At 42.4% G+C, this 18475-nt stretch overlaps 1 protein-coding gene across 1 annotated transcript; it reads right to left on the reverse strand.

Moving 5' to 3' along the window:
- Positions 1-1275: 1275 nt before the first annotated feature.
- paox (polyamine oxidase) lies at positions 1276-16200 on the reverse strand. The gene is made up of 10 exons (XM_055901804.1): positions 15974-16200; positions 11100-11276; positions 10699-10829; positions 10397-10584; positions 9355-9545; positions 7480-7649; positions 7269-7354; positions 7051-7163; positions 2520-2668; positions 1276-2447 (listed from the first exon to the last, which is right to left on the reverse strand). Exons 1-10 carry the CDS (start codon positions 16131-16133, stop codon positions 2295-2297), a joined length of 1518 nt encoding a protein of 505 aa, XP_055757779.1. The 5' UTR covers positions 16134-16200; the 3' UTR covers positions 1276-2294.
- Between the last annotated feature and the right edge of the window lie 2275 nt (positions 16201-18475).

Raw genomic sequence — 18475 nt, forward strand, 5'->3', positions numbered from 1 at the left:
GGCCTCCTTGCTCGCACACACTTGTTCAGTTCTGCCCACAAATTTTCTATAGGATTGAAGTCAGGGCTTTGTGATGGCCACTCCAATACCTTGACTGTGTTGTCCTTAGGCCATTTTGCCACAACTTTGGAAGTATGCTTGGGGTCATTGTCCATTTGGAAGACCCATTTGCGACCAAGCTTTAACTTCCTGACTGATGTCTTGAGATGTTTCTTCAATATATTCATATCATTTTCCTGCCTCATGATGCCATCTATTTTGTGAAGTGCACCAGTCCCTGCTGCAGCAAAGCACCCCCTCAACATGATGCTGCCACCCCCGTGCTTCACGGTCGGGATGGTGTTCTTCAGCTTACAAGCGTCCCCCTTTTTCCTCCAAACATAACGATGGTCATTATGGCCAAACAGTTCTATTTTTGTTTCATCAGACCAGAGAACATTTCTCCAAAAAGTACAATCTTTGTCCATATGTGCAGTTGAAAAACGTAGTCTGGCTTTTTAATGGCGGTTTTGGAGCAGTGGCTTCTTCCTTGCTGAGCGGCCTTTCAGGTTATGTCGATATAGGACTGTGGATATTGATATCTTTTGTACCCGTTTCCTCCAGCATCTTCACAAGGTCCTTTGCTGTTGTTCTGGGATTGATTTGCACTTTTCGCACCAGTTTTCCACATTACTGTGTGGTCCCATGGTGTTTATACTTGCGTACTATTGTTTGTACAGATGAACGTGGTACCTTCAGGCGTTTGGAAATTGCTCCCAAGGATGAACCAGACTTGTGGAGGTCTACAATTTTTGGGGGATGATTTCTTTTGATTTTCCCATGATGTCAAGCAAAGAGGCACTGAGTTTGAAGGTAGGCCTTGAAATACATCCACAGGTACACCTCCAATTGACTCAAATGATGTCAATTAGCCTATCAGAAGCTTCTAAAGCCATGACATTTTCTGGAATTTTCCAAGCTGTTTAAAGGCACAGTCAATTTAGTGTATATAAACTTCTGACCCCCTGGAATTGTGATACAGTGAATTATAAGACAAATAATCTGTCTGTAAACAATTGTTTGAAAAATCTGTCTGTAAACAATTGTTTTAAAAATGACTTAGGACATCTACTTTGTGCATGACACAACAGACTTGCGAAAACTAGTTTGTTAACAAGAAATGTGTGGAGTGGTTGAAAAACAAGTTAATGACTCCAACCTAAGTGTATGTAAACTTCCAACTTCAACTGTGTGTATATATATATATATTAGAGAGAGAGAACAAAACAGTTCCTATTAAAGTTTTTGTGCAATACATCAGTTTTTTATTGATATGAACAGAATATTTAAGAGGACAGATTTAAGGCGTGATATTAAACATTACATCAAAAAATAATTTAAGACACCGAAAGTAATGGCGAACATTGTGAAATCTAAAATCATTAGATTTAAACACCAATTGTTAACAGAAAAATCAGACACCACGAGACTGAATGGCTTCAAATTGATTTAAGTAATCAAAACAATTTCAAAATTGTGAATAATCTCCTAAAACAAATCTTTGGTGAAGATCATAATACTCAACAAATAGTTCAGTAGCAATAGTTTCTGGGAACATTAACCCACGTTGGAAAGTCAAAGTTATGGAGCCCTTTGGTGTAAGATCAAGTTGTCCCTACACACTGTTTTAAGTTCTGTTTTGTGCTTCTCCAATAATGGTTAATATTAGGACTTGTGAAGGGTAAGCAGATCCTAGAACTAAACATAAGGGTAACGTATACCTAGAGTTATACTAAACAAAAATATAAAACGCAACATGCAAAGTGTTGGTTCTATGTTTCTTGAGCCGAAATGTAAAAAAAATTATATATATATCTATTCACAGAAATCTTCCATACACAAAAAGCGTATTTCTCTCAAATTTTGTGCACAAATTTGTTTACATCCCTGTTAGTGAGCATTTCTCCTTTGCCAAGATAATCCATCCACCTGACAGGTGTGGCATATAAAGAAGCTGATTAAACAACAAGATGATCACACAGGTGAACCTTGTGCTGGGGACAATAAAAGGTAACTGAGGAATATTTGTGTACGTTATAAAGGTGGGGGACTCATTCTAATTGGCTGGGCCTGGATCCTCAGTGGGTGGCTGTGCCCCTGCCCAGTCATGTAAAATGAATAGATTAGGGCCTAATTTATCTATTTCAATTGACTGACTTCCTTCTACGAACTGTAACTCAGTAAAATCTTGTTGCATGTTGCATTTATATTTTTGCTCAGTATATAACACTTTTACAACGAGTGAGTTCTTGTCCTTATAGCTTTGATTTGGTTGGCTGGAATGTGCTGGGCGCGGAGTAGTGAGATATGAGTCTACCAGCTTCCCTCCAGCCAGTAAGCAGCGCTCCATGGACAGTGGAGAAGAAGGAAGGATGGGTGGCTTCTCCAGCAAACAACACCTGGAGAGGCTGAGAGAGAGAATATATGAGAGAGAAAGTGGGTCATAAGATGACAGAATACACCACATGAACTGTGTATACCTGTTCCCCTTGTTGTGGTAGTGGTTCAGCCAGGTTCTGTATATCCTGCAGTGAGGTTCCAGTGGCGGTGTAGGTGTAGGAGCCACAGGTCCATGGGTCATGGAACCACTGAGACCTCAGGACACGCCGCGGGGTGATGGTTGGGTTCCCTACACACACAGACACAAACACACAGAAACGTAACGTTATGACTATAACTACTGTTCCCTGAAGGAGGGAGACGAGGTACAATCCAACTATGTGGAGTAACACAGTCGCAACTTATATTGAAGAACTAAAGTCACTCCTGACAAGGCCAAAGAAATCCACGCCTCGCTGGAAGCCCTGCCTTCCACTGGTGATAACTATGAGGCTCGGATATATTTCTTCAATTCAGTACCACACCTCACTGAACCCAGAACCGGGTGGCGCAGGGCCAAACAGACGTTGTACCTCATTTTCCTCCAAGGAAAAGTAGTTATAGTTACATTCACTTTCAGTTGGTACTCTAGGTACAACACAACTATGGGGAAATGTAATACTGCCCCTAACCAGCCCAATGGATACCAAGTGAAATGGCCCATGGAAGACCACCCAGACCTCCACCCTGAAAGTTGCAGTAGTCTGGGTATTGCACGCTGCCTAATGACCCTCTCCTGTCAGCACGCTATGGGCTACACTTGGAGCAGTGACATCCAAGCGACAAACCTCACAAAAGTGTGGTGATGCCCAACTTGCCACCGCACAAATATCCAACAGTCAATTCTTTAAGTAAAGCCCAAGACGCTGCCAGACCCCTGGATAGAGTGGGCACGTACACCGCTAGGTAACCCTTGCTGCTACAGTGACAAGAAAAAGTATGTGAACCCTTTGGAATTACCAGGATTTCTGCATAAATTGGTCATCAAATTTGATCTGATGTGATCTTCATCTAAGTCACAACAATAGACAAACTTAGTGTGCTTAAAAACTAATAACAAATTGTATTTTTCTTGTCTATATTGAAAACATAATTTAAACATTCACAGTGTAGGTTGGAAAAAGTATGTGAACCCCTTCGCTAATGACTTCTCCAAAAGCTAATAGAAGTTAGGAGTCAGCTAACCTGGAGTCCAATCAATGAGATGAGCTGAGCTGCCTCGCTCTATACATTTTTTTTTGGTGAGTTTGCTAGTCACAAGAAGCATTGCCTGATGTGAACCATGCCTCAAACAAAAGAGATCTCAGGAGACCTAAGATTAAGAACTGTTGACTTGCATAAAACTGGAAAGGGTTACAAAAGTATCTCTAAAAGCCTTGATGTTCATCAGTCCACTGTAAGACAAATTGTCTATAAATGGAGAAAGTTCAGCACTGTTGCTACTCTCCCTAGGAGTGGCCGTCCTGCAAAGACGACTGCAAGAGCACAGAGCTGAACGCTCAATGAGGTTAAGAAGAGTCCTAGAGTGTCAGCTAAAGACTTCCAGAAATCTCTGGAACATGCTAACATCTCTGTTGACGAGTCTACGATACATAAAACACTAAAGAATGGTGTTCATGGGAGGACACCATGGAAGAAGCCACTGCTGTAAAAAAAAGAAAGAAAAAGAAAACTTTGCTCCATGACTGAAGTTTGCACAATTTAAGATCGATGTGAGGTGTCATAAAACCCCCACACCAATTCCTCCTCCCCTCTGCGGGTGAGAGGGCTCAGTAGAAACTGATCCATTGTAACCTGATCTTTGGATCCTATCAGGAGAGTCATGACAAAGTAAAGTTTTTGTCCCATCCTACAGTGCTTACGAAAGTATTCAGACCCCTTCACTTTTCCACATTTTGTTACGTTACAGCCTGATTGTAAAATTGATTAAATGACAAAATGTTCCTCAATCTACACACAATAGCACATAATGTCAAAATGAAAACAGGTTTTTAGATTAAAAATATATATATTAAATAGTATTCATACTCTTTGCTATGAGACTTGAAATTGAGCTCAGGTGCATCCTGTTTCCTTGAGATGTTTCTACAACTTGATTGGAGTCCACCTGTGGTACATTCAATTGATTGGACATGACTTGGAAAGGCACATACCTGTCTATATAAGGTCCCACAGTTGACAGTGCATGTCAGAGCAAAAATACAAGCCATGAGGTCGAAGGAATTGTCCTTAGAGCTCCGGGAGAGAACCCTAACCCACCAAGAGTCTTCCTAGAGCTGGCAGCCAGGCCAAACTGAGCAATCGGGGGAGAAGGGCCTTGGTCAGGGGGGTGACCAAGAACCCGATGTTCACTCTGACAGAGCTCCAGAGTTCCTCTGTGGAGATGGCAGAAACTTCCAGAAGGACAACCATCTCTGCAGGACTCCGCCAATCAGGCCTTTATGGTAGAGTGGCCAAACGGAAGCCACTCCTCAGTAAAATGCACATGACAGCCTGCTTGGTTTGCCAAAAGCCACCTAAAGGACTCTCAGACCATGAGAAATAAGATTATCTGGCCTGAACACCAAGTGTCACGTCTGGACGAAACCTGGCACCATCTCTACAGTGAAGCATGGTGGTGGCAGCATCCTGCTGTGGGGATGTTTTTCAGTAGTCAGGATCGAGGGAAAGATGAACGAAGAAAAGTACAGAGAGATCCTTGATGAAAACCTGCTTCAGAGAGCAGACTGGGGCAAAGGTTCACCTTCTACAGGACAAGCACACAGCCAAGACAACACGGGAGTGGCTTCATGACAAATATCTGAATGTCCTTGAGTTGCCCAGCCAGAGCCCAGACTTGAACCCGATCGAACATCTCTGAAGAGACCGGAAAATAACTGTGCAGCAACAGTCCCCATCCAACCTGACAGAGCTTGAGAGGATCTGCAGATTAGAATGGGAGAAACTCCCCAAATACAGGTATGCCATGCTTGTAGCATCACACCCAAGAAGACTTGAGGCTGTAATCGCTGCCAAAAGTGCTTCAACAAAGTACTGAGTAAAGGCTCTGAATACTTATGTAAATAAGATATGTTTTTAATTTTAAATACATTTGCAAACATTTCTAAAAACCTGTTTTTGCTTTGTCATTATGGGGTATTTTGTGTGTAGATTGATGAGAAAAAATAAATGATTTAATAAATTTTAGAATAAGTAACGTAACGAAATGCGGAAAAAGTGAAAGGGTCTTTCCGAATGCACTGTACATCCTGACGACTAGATGGTTCTGTTCCTGCTTTTAGGTGATTTACATTTTTTAAGAATCACCCCCACCCTCAATGTTAAAGGAATAGTTCACCCAAATTACATATTAGTTTCCTTACCCTGTAAGCAGTCTATGGACAAGGTATGACAGAAACCCACGTTTTGGTTTTGTTTACCTGGCCAATGTTTCAAATGCAAACTTTTTTTAGCGTTTGTGGCACAAATCCAATGCAAGTCAATGGAACCTATATTAGCATTTTCACACTTCATATCCAAGGATGAAGAAACAATACTCCAAGCCGCAGCTCCATACTACTTGTCAGACACTGAGCACTGCTACTATATACTCGTTGTTGGGGTGTGATTGGCGTGGCGTGTCCATGGGTAGCTTTTCACAATTTCTTTGGATTCTTCATGTCCAAATAAGTTTGATCCAAATCGGATGTTAGGTACTACACTAAAATATATGAATCCTATAAATAAAAAAATTGCCAATTTGGGTGCAATCAATTAGCTTAATTTCTGAGATCAAATTCTATTTCAACGTAATAATGTTGCAGGAATGCTAATTTTACCCGTTTTTAACATAATAAACGATTTCTGAACAATCTGAGATGGTGGGTGACATAACCCCTTTTTATTGTGCTTTTTGGATGTGGATTGACCCAGGGGCGATTCATAATAAAATAGAATTCCCAGGAATGAAAAGTGTTGAGCTCGAGAAAGACCGCTCCTTTCGGGATCCAACCCTGCTTGTTCCCTCGACTCCGTTACCAACACCCAATCGCCTACAGAGCCCATAACCTGTACCAATAGACACCTCATAGGGACTAGTGAGCTACAGGCAGGAATCATCAGTGAATCCCAGTAATGAGACACCAGGGGGGAGGGGTGCATTGGTCGCTCAGACCTGTGTTAAGGCCCCTCGCACCGGGGGTTAGCCTAGCCAAGTTTAAAGGGGCTGCTTCCTCATCGGAAGTGCACGCAAGACCCGCTTCCTCGACATCCTCCAAATCCAGGAATTGGAAATAGGAATGGGGTTGCCATAACGCTGGGGGAAAGCTTCATTCACAGGAAGTCAAGCCTGCTAGCTCACGTTAGCCAGGAGTCTTTTCAGTCTAAGCTAGGCTAAATAGCCTCTTTGACCAAAGCACGGTCCGTTTAGAATAACCAAGCGACTTAACGCTATACTAAACAAGAGAGCTACCCAAGCAACTCCACCGTGGGGAAGCAGGAATACCTAGTAGTAGCTAGTTCGCCTCTGAAGACAAAAAGGGAACAAAAGATTAACACACTACTGACTGAAGTGTAGAATACAGACATGAAAGTACAATGGATTAACCTGCGTATGAGGCATGTGATGGAGGGGTTAGATGTTAGAAGGTTTACCTGTGAACCTGCGTATCAGGTGTGTTATGGAGTGTGTGACGTCCTGTTCTGGCAGAGTCTCCATGAACTCAGACTCATGACCAGCGATCCAGCCACACAACACATGGCCATACCTGGAGAGACAGGGGTAGAGGGGGAAAGAGGGTGAGAGGCAAGAGGCGTGGGGAGTTCAAGACATTGAGTTTGAGATTTTTGGTTTGTGTGTATGTCTCAGTTACCTCTCAGTGGGTTTGAGGACAGTGAAACCAAACAGTTTCTTGATCCAGAGTCTCTCCACATCTGACACCTGGTCCACCAAGTCTGACTAGAGGGCAACAGTAAAACTACTGTTACTGTCTGTGTGTTTGCAATGATAGATATATAATTGTGTTCCTCAAGGATCCGTTTTGGGCCCAATACTCTTTTCCCCACATGCTATGTGTTTCATACCTCGTCTTCCCAGACCAGGTATATGACCTCACAGTCGTCGTCCCACCAGGGATGGTCAAACTCCACAAAGATCTTGTTGTTGGTTCCAAAGCCCATCCTCTGAACAGAGTGCAGCTTGTGGAGGGGTAGAGGAGGGGAGAGTAGGGTACCATGATGCTTCTTCAGATAACCTGATAAAATAATAGTAGATATTATTAGGTACACTGAACAAAAATGTAAACACTTCATGTAAAACGTATTTGGTCCCATGTTTCATGAGCTGAAATAAAATATCCCAGAAATGTTCCAATCGCACATTATGCAAATTTCTCTCAAATTTTGTGCACAAATTTGTTTACATCCCTGTTAGTGAGCATTTCTCCTTTGCCAAGATAATCAAGAAGCTGATTAAACAGAATGATTATTACACAGGTGCACCTTGTGCTGCAGACAATAAAAAGGCCACTAAAATGTGAAGTTGTCAAACACAATGCCACAGATGTCTCAAGTTCTGAGGGAGCGTGTAATTGGCATGCTGACTATAGGAATGTGCACCAGAGCTGTTCCCAGAGAATTTAAATGTTCATTTTTCTACCATAAGCAGCCTCCAATGTAATTTTAGAGAACTTGCCAGTATGTCCAACCGGCCTCACAACCACAGACCACGTGTAACCATGCTAGCCCAGGACCTCCACATCCGGCTTCTTCACCTACGGGATCGTCTGAGACCAGCCACCCAGACAGCTGATGAAACTGGGGGTTTGCGGAACCAAAGAATTTCCATACAAAATGTCAGAAACCGTCTCAGGGAAGCTCATCTGCGTGCTCGTCGTCCTCACCATGGTCTTGACCTCACTGCAGTTCAGCGTCGTATCTGAATTCAGTGGGCAACTGCTCCCCTTCGATGGACACTGGCACGCTGGAGAGGTGTGCTCTTCACGGATTAATCCTGGTTTCAACTGTACCGGCTTGCTGATGTCAACGTTGTGAACAGAGTGCCCAATGGTGGCGGTGAGATTATGGTATGGGCAGGCATAAGCTATGGACAACGAACACAATTGCATTTTATCGATGGCAATTTGAACACACAGATACCATGACGAGATCCCGAGGCCCATTGTCGTGCCATTCATCCGCCTCCATCACCTCATGTTTTAGCATGTTCATGCACGGCCCCATGTCGCAAGGATCTGTACACAATTCCTGGAAACTGAAAATGTCCCAGTTCTTCCATGGCCTGCATATTCACCAGACATGCCACCCATTGAGCATGTTCGGGATGTTCTGGATCGACGTGTACGACAGCGTGATCCCGCCAATATCCAGCAACTTCGCACAACCATTGAAGAGGAGTGGGACAACATCCCACAATCAACAGCCTGATCAACTCTATGTGAAGGAGATGTGACGTACTGCATGAGGCAAATGGTGGTCACACCAGATACTGACTGGTTTTCTGATCCACGCCCCTACCTTTTTTTAAAGGTATCTGTGACCAACAGATGCATATCTGCACTGATTTCCTTATATGAACTGTAATTCAGTAAAATCGTTGAAATTGCTGCATTTATATTTTTATTCAGTGTAGTTATTGTTCTAAAAAAATAGTAAATGAGAAGAGTGACATGACATGGTGCCTCTTTAGGTAGCCTGGCAGCACAGAAAACTCAGACTTCAAGTTGTTTGAGAAGGTAAGGTCACAATGTTTATTACTGGTTATAAAATGTTAATGTTTAGAAACTTAGAAGAGATGTCATAAAATGTAATATAAGAGAACATTTTAACAGTAGTCACTTGACATCTGTGTGTGTGTGTGTGTGTGTGTGTGTGTGTGTGTGTGTGTGTGTGTGTGTGTGTGTGTGTGTGTGTGTGTGTGTGTGTGTGTGTGAGACCTACCAAGAGGGACAGTGAGGATGACGTGGTCCGCTGGGATTCTCTCTCCATCTTCACACTCCACCACTACAGGGTACTCTCTCCCTCCTTTCCTCACCACCCTCTGCCAGTGGACACAGCTGACTGGTCGATGGTAGGAGACTACCCCAGTAGGAAGCTCGTTCATCAAGTTGGTGATTAACCCTTCATAACCTCTGAAAGAGACAGAACAACAGTCTAGTCAAGCCACGTGCACCGCGGTAAACGGAGAGAAGTGCAATCGATGCCTATACACACACGTGCACGCACAGACACACAAATGCACACACACGCAGACAGCAGAAGGATTTTTTGACAGCCTAATTTCAATATTTTTATGCTTGGAATTTACGACATTTGGTAGGCGATTTGTTACTCAACTTGTTTAGAATTAGATGCATGCAGCTTCTCGTCGGTCATTACTTGTTGCCCTAGAATACTTAATGACGCCTTGCTCACCAGAATAAAGTCACAAATAGAAGAAATGTATCAATAATCTAGCTGACATCTGTAAAGTTCTTTTTTAACGTTTAGAGACCCGGGAAAAAACTGCCATAACCCGCAAAGATTTTCTGTAAAACTTCCAATTGACATCAGTTTGACCGGTTTTATGAAAAGCTGTGAAAGCGATCCAACAAGATTCGGATAATATTTCAGTTGGTCTTGGATGCATATTTTGATGTGGTTAAAATAGCCTACAGGCAGCTTTATTTCTCTGAAAAAGATTTGTACCGTGCTTAACGGTCCATTCGCATTCTCTCAAGATGCTGAAATAAATGCATCATATTTCCCCACTCCTGTTCCAGAGACAAAATTAAAATTTGGTGTATCATTTTACAGCAAGAAACGCTTCTTGCAGTAAAATAATACACCAAAAGTAAATTTTGTAGCTTACTAATATTATATTAGGCTACATGTGAGAGGTTATAGGAGTACAGTCATTGTCCAGATTTCAGTTACTATTCCATTTAACCCCCAGCCGCACCCCTACTTTCCCCCATCCCTGCGGGCACACACACAAACTGACCGGGGGAAGGTGCAGTCCAATCCAGGCAAGGTTTTGTACAGTCCAAAGGCTCCCAGGCCCAGCGTGTCCAGAGTGTGTGTTCCATTCACACAACACTCCGCCTTCAGCAGAGTACTGATCAAAGACAGACGGACAGACTGACAGGACAGACTGTCACCTTGCCACCGCTCTGCTGCACGCTGACGCACCTACACACACACACACACACACACACACACACACACACACACACACATTTAACAGGCAGACAGATATAGGTATACGGTGTGTGTATGTGTGTGGGCGCATGTTGCGTGACGTACCTCTGTCTTAATGAACTCCCCAACACTGCTGTACGGTTCTCCTCCCTGTTCGCTGAACTCTCCTCCCTCCTCCAACACCTCAGCAAACAGCTCTACAGCAGGACCCGTCAGCTCTGGAGTCAGCTTATGACCTGGTAGAAACAGAACTCAATGTTAACGAACTGCTGACTAGCTAAGTAAGACTTTGTATGACCCAATGGTTTTTCTATGGGGCTCATTACATTGACAGACCAACAAAAAAAAGAACGGAGAGCGCATCCACAGTTTGGTCTGTCGCTTGTACATATGCAACTCATGTTAGCTCAACTCATTTGAACTTTTGACGGACAAAAACTGACTGGGTGACGTAATATTACATTTTCATCCATTAAAATCAGTCTCTGCCTAGCCCAACTTTTTACCGGAGCTGGAGAACCAGTTTGGTACCCATGGTGGGTGACCTCCTATAGCCAGGTCCTGGTTCTCCGGAGTCAGGCTCTCTGGGTCCAGCAGGCTGTACTGTCTGGACAGACAGAACACCGGGTTAGCCTCCGACGGACCATGGATCCAGTTAGCACCAATCTCTATGATGTTATTACCTAGAGGAGAGAGTGGGAAGGGAGAGAGAGAGTAATACATTCAAATAAGTTTAGCAACATACAGCGTATGAGTAGGTTACACAATTACACACAGCAATACAAATAAGTGTTATGGTTTTATGATACAGACTGCAGTTAAAAGAAGCATCATGGTTTGATATATTACGGCATATTGATAAAGATACAGCCTACTGTATCACATGCTTTTTTGACAATGTTTATTGACACCGGTCATATTCAATGGGTGTTGCACATTTCTAAATTCAGCAGTTATTCTGCACTCTGGCGCAATCAGACGAGAGTGCCCTGAAATCGGAGTAGATGGCCAGACTGCAGGAACGTCCACCAGAGCTGTTGCCAGAGAATTGAATGTTAATTTCTCTACCATAAGCCGCCTCCAACGTTGTTTTAGAGAATTTGGCAGTACGTCCAACTGGCCTCACAACCGCAGACCACGTGAAGCCCACGCCAGCCCAGGACCTCCACATTTGGCTTCTGCAGGATTATTTAGGGGGGGGGGGGTTTTCTGTCTGTAATAAAGCCCTTTTGTGGGGAAAAACTCATTCTGATTGGCTGGGCCTTGCTCTCAAGTGGGTGGGCCTAAGCCCTCCCAGGCCCAAACATGACTGCGATCTTGCACAGTCATGTGGAATCCATAGATTATGGCTTAATGAATTTATTTCAATTTATTTCCTTATATGAACTGCAACTCAGTAAAATCTTTGAAATTGTTGCATGCTACATTTTTGTTCAGCATATATTGGATCTTTGCCCAGCTACTGTGAAAAGTTTGGATGTGTGTAAAACCATAAATAGTCTTGTGTTCTTTTAACATTATATGCCCACGGGGAGAAAGGATGGTGCCTGTAAGTGTGACATAGCCTATTTAGAATATGAATTGTATTATTCATTCTCTTTTTAGGCCTTACCAATAATTAATTAATGTAATCTTGCTTATTGACAATGTTTGGCATGTCCATGCACAGCCATAATGCAATTTACAATAGGCCGAGATCCTATATCAGTGTGAATGCTATTGCAGCCATGCAATTACTTAGAACAATGTGGACTGCAAACGGGTTCAAGTTAACATATTTAGAAAAGATAGGTCTACGTTGTTATCTTGTTACTGTAAGCCAGTAGCCGATGTGAGCAAGACCTTTAAACAGGTCAACATTCACAAGGCCGCAGGGCCAGACGGATTACCAGGACGCTTACTGCGAGCATGCGCTGAGCAACTGGCAAGTGTCTTCACTGACATTTTCAACTTGTCCCTGGCCGAGTCCGTAATACCTACATGTTTCAAGCAGACCACCATAGTCCCTGTGCCCAAGACCACCAAGGTAACCTACCTAAATGACTAGCGACCCGTAGCACTCACATCTGTAGCCATGAAGTGCTTTGACAGGCTGGTCATGGCTCAAAACACCATTATCCCAGAAACCCCAGTTATTTATCATTCTCCATACCTTAAATTCCAATGCATCGAACACTATGCATTAGAGGTCGACCGATTAATCGGAATGGCCGATTAATTAGGGCCGATATCTAGTTTCCATAACATTTTTTTTTTTTACACATTTATTTAACTAGGCAAGTCAGTTAAGAACACATTCTTATTTTCAATGACGGCCTAGGAACGGTGGGTTAACTGCCTTGTTCATAGGCAGAACGACAGATTTTTACCTTGTCAGCTCAGGGATTCAATCTTGCAACCTTACGGGTAACTAGTCCAACGCTCTAACCACCTGCCTCACGAGGACCCCGCCTGTTACGCGAATGCAGTAAGAAGCCAAGGTAAGTTGCTGGCTAGCATTAAACTTATCTTATAAAAAACAATCAATCATAATCACTAGTTATAACTACACATGGTTGATTATATTACTAGTTTATCTAGCGTGTCCTGCGTTGCATATAATCGATGCAGTGAGCATTCGCGAAAAATGACTGTTGTTGCTCCAACGTGTACCTAACCATAAACATCAATGCCTATCTTAAAATCAATACACAGAAGTATATATTTTTAAACCTGCATATTTAGCTAAAAGAAATCCAGGTTAGCAGGCAATATTAACCAGGTGAACTTGTGTCACTTCTCTTGTGTTCATTGCACGCAAAGTCAGGGTATATGCAACAGTTTGGGCCGCCTGGCTTATTGCGAACTAATTTGCCAGAATTTTACATTATTATGACATAACATTGAAGGTTGTGCAATGTAACAGGAATAGTTCGACTTATGGATGCCACCCGTTAGATAAAATACGGAACGGTTCCGTATTTCACTGAAAGAATAAACGTTTTGTTTGAGATGATAGTTTCCGGATTCGACCATATTAATGACATAAGGCTCGTATTTCTGTGTTATTATGTTATAATTAAGTCTATGATTTGATAGAGCAGTCTGACTGAGCGATGATAGGCAACATCAGGCTCGTAAGCATTCATTCAAACAGCACTTTCGTGCATTTTGCCAGCAGCTCTTCGCAATGCTTCAAGCATTGCGCTGTTTATGACTTCAAGCCTATCAACTCCGGAGATTAGGCTGGTGTAACCGATGTGAAATGGCTAGCTAGTTAGCGGGGTGCGCGCTAATAGCGTTTCAAACGTCACTTGCTCTGAGACTTGGAGTACTTGTTCCCCTTTCTCTGCATGGGTAACGCTGCTTCGAGGGTGGCTGTTGTCGATGTGTTCCTGGTTCGAGCCCAGGTAGCGGCGAGGAGAGGGATGGAAGCTATACTGTTACACTGGCAATACTAAAGTGCCTATAAGAACATCCAATAGTCAAAGGTATATGAAATACAAATGGTAGAGAGAAATAGTCCTATAATTCCTATAATAACTACAACCTAAAACTTCTTACCTGGGAATATTGAAGACTCATGTTCAAAGGAACCACCAGCTTTAATTTGTTCTCATGTTCTGAGCAAGGAACTTAAACGTTAGCTTTCTTACATGGCACATATTGCACTTTTACTTTCTTCTCCAACACTTTGTTTTTGCATTATTTAAACCAAATTGAGCATGTTTCATTATTTATTTGAGGCTAAATTGATTTTATTGATGTATTATATTAAGTTAAAATAAGTGTTCATTCAGTATTGTTGTAATTGTCTAATTACAAATAAATAAACATTTTAAATATCGTCCGATTAATCGGTATCGGCTTTTTTGGGTCCTCCAATAATCGGTATCGGTGTTGAAAAATCATAATCGGTCGACCTCTACTATGCATGCCCAACGTGGATTTGGTCAGCTGCTATTTGAGAACTAATGGTTTAGAAATCAAAGTGGTTATCTTATTGCACAGATTGTATTGCAAGGTATGCTACAGTGCCTTCAGAAAGTATTCAACTTGCACTTGCTAGCTAATTTGTCCTATTTCGCTAGCTTGCTGTTGCTAGCTAATTTGTCCTGGGATATAAACATTGAGTTGTTATTTTACCTGAAAAGCACAAGTTCCTCTACTCCGACAATTAATCCACACATAAAACAGCCAACCGAATCGTTTCTAGTCCTCTCTCCTCCTTCCAGGCTTTTTCATCTTTGAACTTATATGGTGATTGGCATCTAAACTTTCATAGTATTACTACACTGACCGGCGACACAGTTTGTCTTTCAATCACCCACGTGGGTATAACCAATGAGGAGATGGGAGAGGCAGGACTTGCAGTGCGATTTGCGTCAGAAATAGAAAGGAGTTCTACGCTCCTTGACGAATGAGCAGTGTGGGTGCAGTAATTGAATAACATAGATTTCTAAATTTATTTCGCAACGCTCGTGCACGCGACGGGAGCGGTTAGCCTATTAGCGCTTGGCAACGCAGATGCTCGTTGGCCCACGCAAGCAGTGTGGGTGCAATGATTGAATAATATAGATTTCTACATGTATTTAGCGAAGCTAGCGGTGTAGTCAGCCTGTTAACCTCCCTTCTAGCATACATGATTACACACACACATTTCCATCTACATGCTTTTATTTGGGATTCTATGCAAAGTATATTATTGAATGTTTCGTTAAGCTTGCAGCTAGTTCCTTGAAATGAGACAATCATGCCAAACATTTTAATTCACTGACAGAGATATGGATAATTAAACACAAATTGACGTTTAAAGTAGCTGGCTAGGCTAGTCAAACTGTAATATTGCCTAGTTTTCAATAAATTGGCTAAATGGTCAACGATGTTACCTCTTCAGAAATTCAAAATAAATCGTATTGCATGCTCCATATTTCAAGTGCAGGCTGTGTTTACGACTCGTAAGTAGACAGAAGCAGGCCTTTGGCTGTCTTCATCACGAGGTGTACGAGAGTTCAAGTTTAGCCGTTCGCCAAATTTGCCCGAGTAGACCGTGTTGAAGTATAACACGCCAACACATGTTATAGTCATCATAAGAATGTGTTACTGTCATATTCAACAACAACAAAAAAACAGCTCCTTCCTAGACTGGGATCGGTCAACTTCACGTTTTTCGCCTATCACCTTGATGGCTGCAGGATGCAGTTGGTGAAGTGAAGACATAACTTCATGACCTTTGATCACATGATTTTTGTAAAGTTCCTGCAGTCGAGATGTAAGCGTAAATCTGACTATTTTTCCCCATAATGCAACACCTTGAAAAGCGGTGAGAATCGACTTGGCAAAATTAAGTGATCGGATCGAACGCACCACTTTCCTCTCCTCATGTTCCCTCTATACTTACCCATTTTGCCTGTCTTTATCCTTCCTCCACTCCGCCCCGTCGCTTCCAGGATCCTCACATTGCGGAAACCATGTTTGGTTAACTTCAAAGCTGCTCCAATACCAGATATTCCACAGCCAACTATTACTATCTGCGAGTCCAAACCGTGTCGCAACGCCATAACCGTATCCTGATGTCTATCAACCTGTCTTCGTCTCTCCCTCTTTACTCATTCTTCTTCGATGGGGTTTAAACTGGGGTTGGCATTCAATGTTAATGGTTCATTACCGCCACCAGCTGGACGGGGTGTTGAATAAGAACAACAAAAAACATTCCGGGAAAGGGGGAAAACGACATCAAACTAAATAAAACACGTAAAATAACAAGTAAAATAAAAACATCATACTTCTTCAATCACAGTCCACTCCAAAATGCATCCCTACACAGGCTCAGGGGCCTGTGTTGGGGCCACATGCACCGACATGAGTTCTTACACTGCATCGGCTGTGAAATCACGAAGACCCCAAAAAACTCCAGCAGCATTCACAATGATTCCAATTTCCTTAGACTTCTTCTCCGCTTGTGCTGTGCAGTTTATAACTATTGCAATAAATAATACAAAGTCCACCTTTTTAACATGTAGCATTTCACTATCCCTCGGTTGATGAGAAACCTTCACTGGTCGTGGTGGCTCTACTTACCACTGCTTCTTCCCCACCACACGTTCCTTTACATGTTCTCACCGCCTCCAGACAAGAGACACGTTGGACACTCCTTACCCTTTCCACCTCATTCTCCTTCACCCTTCATAGGGCACTCCAAGAATTCAGGCGCATGTTCACCACCACAAATGCAGCATTTCTTCCATTCTGCACACACTTGACACATGACCAAATATTTTACATTTATGACACTGAAGGGACTTGTGCACAAAAGCTCTTACTGGGCATCTCATGAATCCTACGTTTATATGGGAAGAGAGCAGTGGAGCCCCACATCTTTTTGGGGGGAGGGGGGCTTGCCTGTTTTGCATGTTATTTTAGCATTAATACGTGTCACATATCACTTTGTAACAATGTACAAAATATATACATCATTGAGTTACTAAAGCTGCATACAAACTTTGTCTCTTTTTTGTTTTCTTGAGTAAGGCAGTTCCAAAATGCAGGTGTTTCAGGCAAGCTCAGTGCTTTCTGTGGTGGTGGTGGGGCAAGCCAGCAGAAAATACGGAGCGTTGCACCGTGATTGGCTCAGTGTTCTGTCACTCATGAGGACACTACTTCACCACCAAGTCTAAGGGTAGACCTAAAAAACTTTTGCCCTTTGGATGCTGCCAAAGAGTTACAATAGCAGTGCACAGCCAATAAGGCTCAAGGTCATTGGCCACAGATAAAATGACGTCAAATAACATTATATGTACAGTAGCTTTGATTGGACTGATCGTGTAAACGTCATACTTTCACAATCTTAGATAGCAGTCATCATCATGAATCAAGTCGACAATCTACTGGTAAATCATTTTTAATCCATGTCATATGAAGAGAAATTATAGATTAAATGTATCGGTGCTCATCGGCCATTGGACATAAACATTACACAACAAGTTGGAAATTGCAAATTCAACAATGAGTGGTTTGGAAGGAATCAGTAACAGTGGCTGCGTGGTCCCAAATCTGGAATTAAGGGTCTCTTTTACAAGTTTAAAATGCCATGCTGTCAATGAAGCATGATTTGTGCCGCGCTCAAAACTGTTAACTCGGAACTGTGAAAACTTGACTTCAGTGAGTTCAAGTGAACTGGGAAGTCGGGAATAAACGAGCTCCGACTGTGAAAATACGCTTTGAATTTCGTAGCTCTTTCTAGAGTCATCATGATTCAACCTTGTTTTTTTCAGAGTTCCCAGTTGTTTTGAAAGTATCATAAATCCAGAGAATGCCAGACTCGATGATAAAATTTGCCCACGAAGGACCGCCGTGCCACCTTCCTGTTCAAGTGAGCACAGCACAACAAGGTGAGTCCAAAAATGTATTGTATGCTGCTGCATAAATTATGTAATATGTCGGGAGATGTGTATTCTGTAGCTAAGAAAGTGATGTGTATGTTGTGTAGTAAAATGTTAGTAGCCCATGTGCCTCACCCTAATAATTTGGTATATTTACCCCTCTTAATTTTGCCTACTGTTCTGACTTGGTGGTGCACATGTAGCCTATAACCTGTTTTAGAGGAATGCAATCATCAAATATTGTAAGAGATTTCATTGTCTGCTTATATGCCACTTTTATTTATCCTACGGTTCTGACTTGGTGTACAGGGAGAACACTGTAAGAAAGGCCCATGTTCTGAATTCTGTCGCTGTACATTTCAAAAGTGCTAAACAAATAGTTACATTGACTATGTCCGCCCTAGCTCGCTCATTAACCTTTTAATCAAAATTACGGATTGCCTCGTATCTGCTTGTCGTCCCCTTTATGCCATAGTTTGTAAATCTCAATTGTCATTAGAAACCACATTTGTTTAAGAAAG

The sequence above is a fragment of the Salvelinus fontinalis genome, chromosome 37, assembly GCF_029448725.1.
Source record: "Salvelinus fontinalis isolate EN_2023a chromosome 37, ASM2944872v1, whole genome shotgun sequence".
Lineage (NCBI taxonomy): Eukaryota > Metazoa > Chordata > Actinopteri > Salmoniformes > Salmonidae > Salvelinus > Salvelinus fontinalis.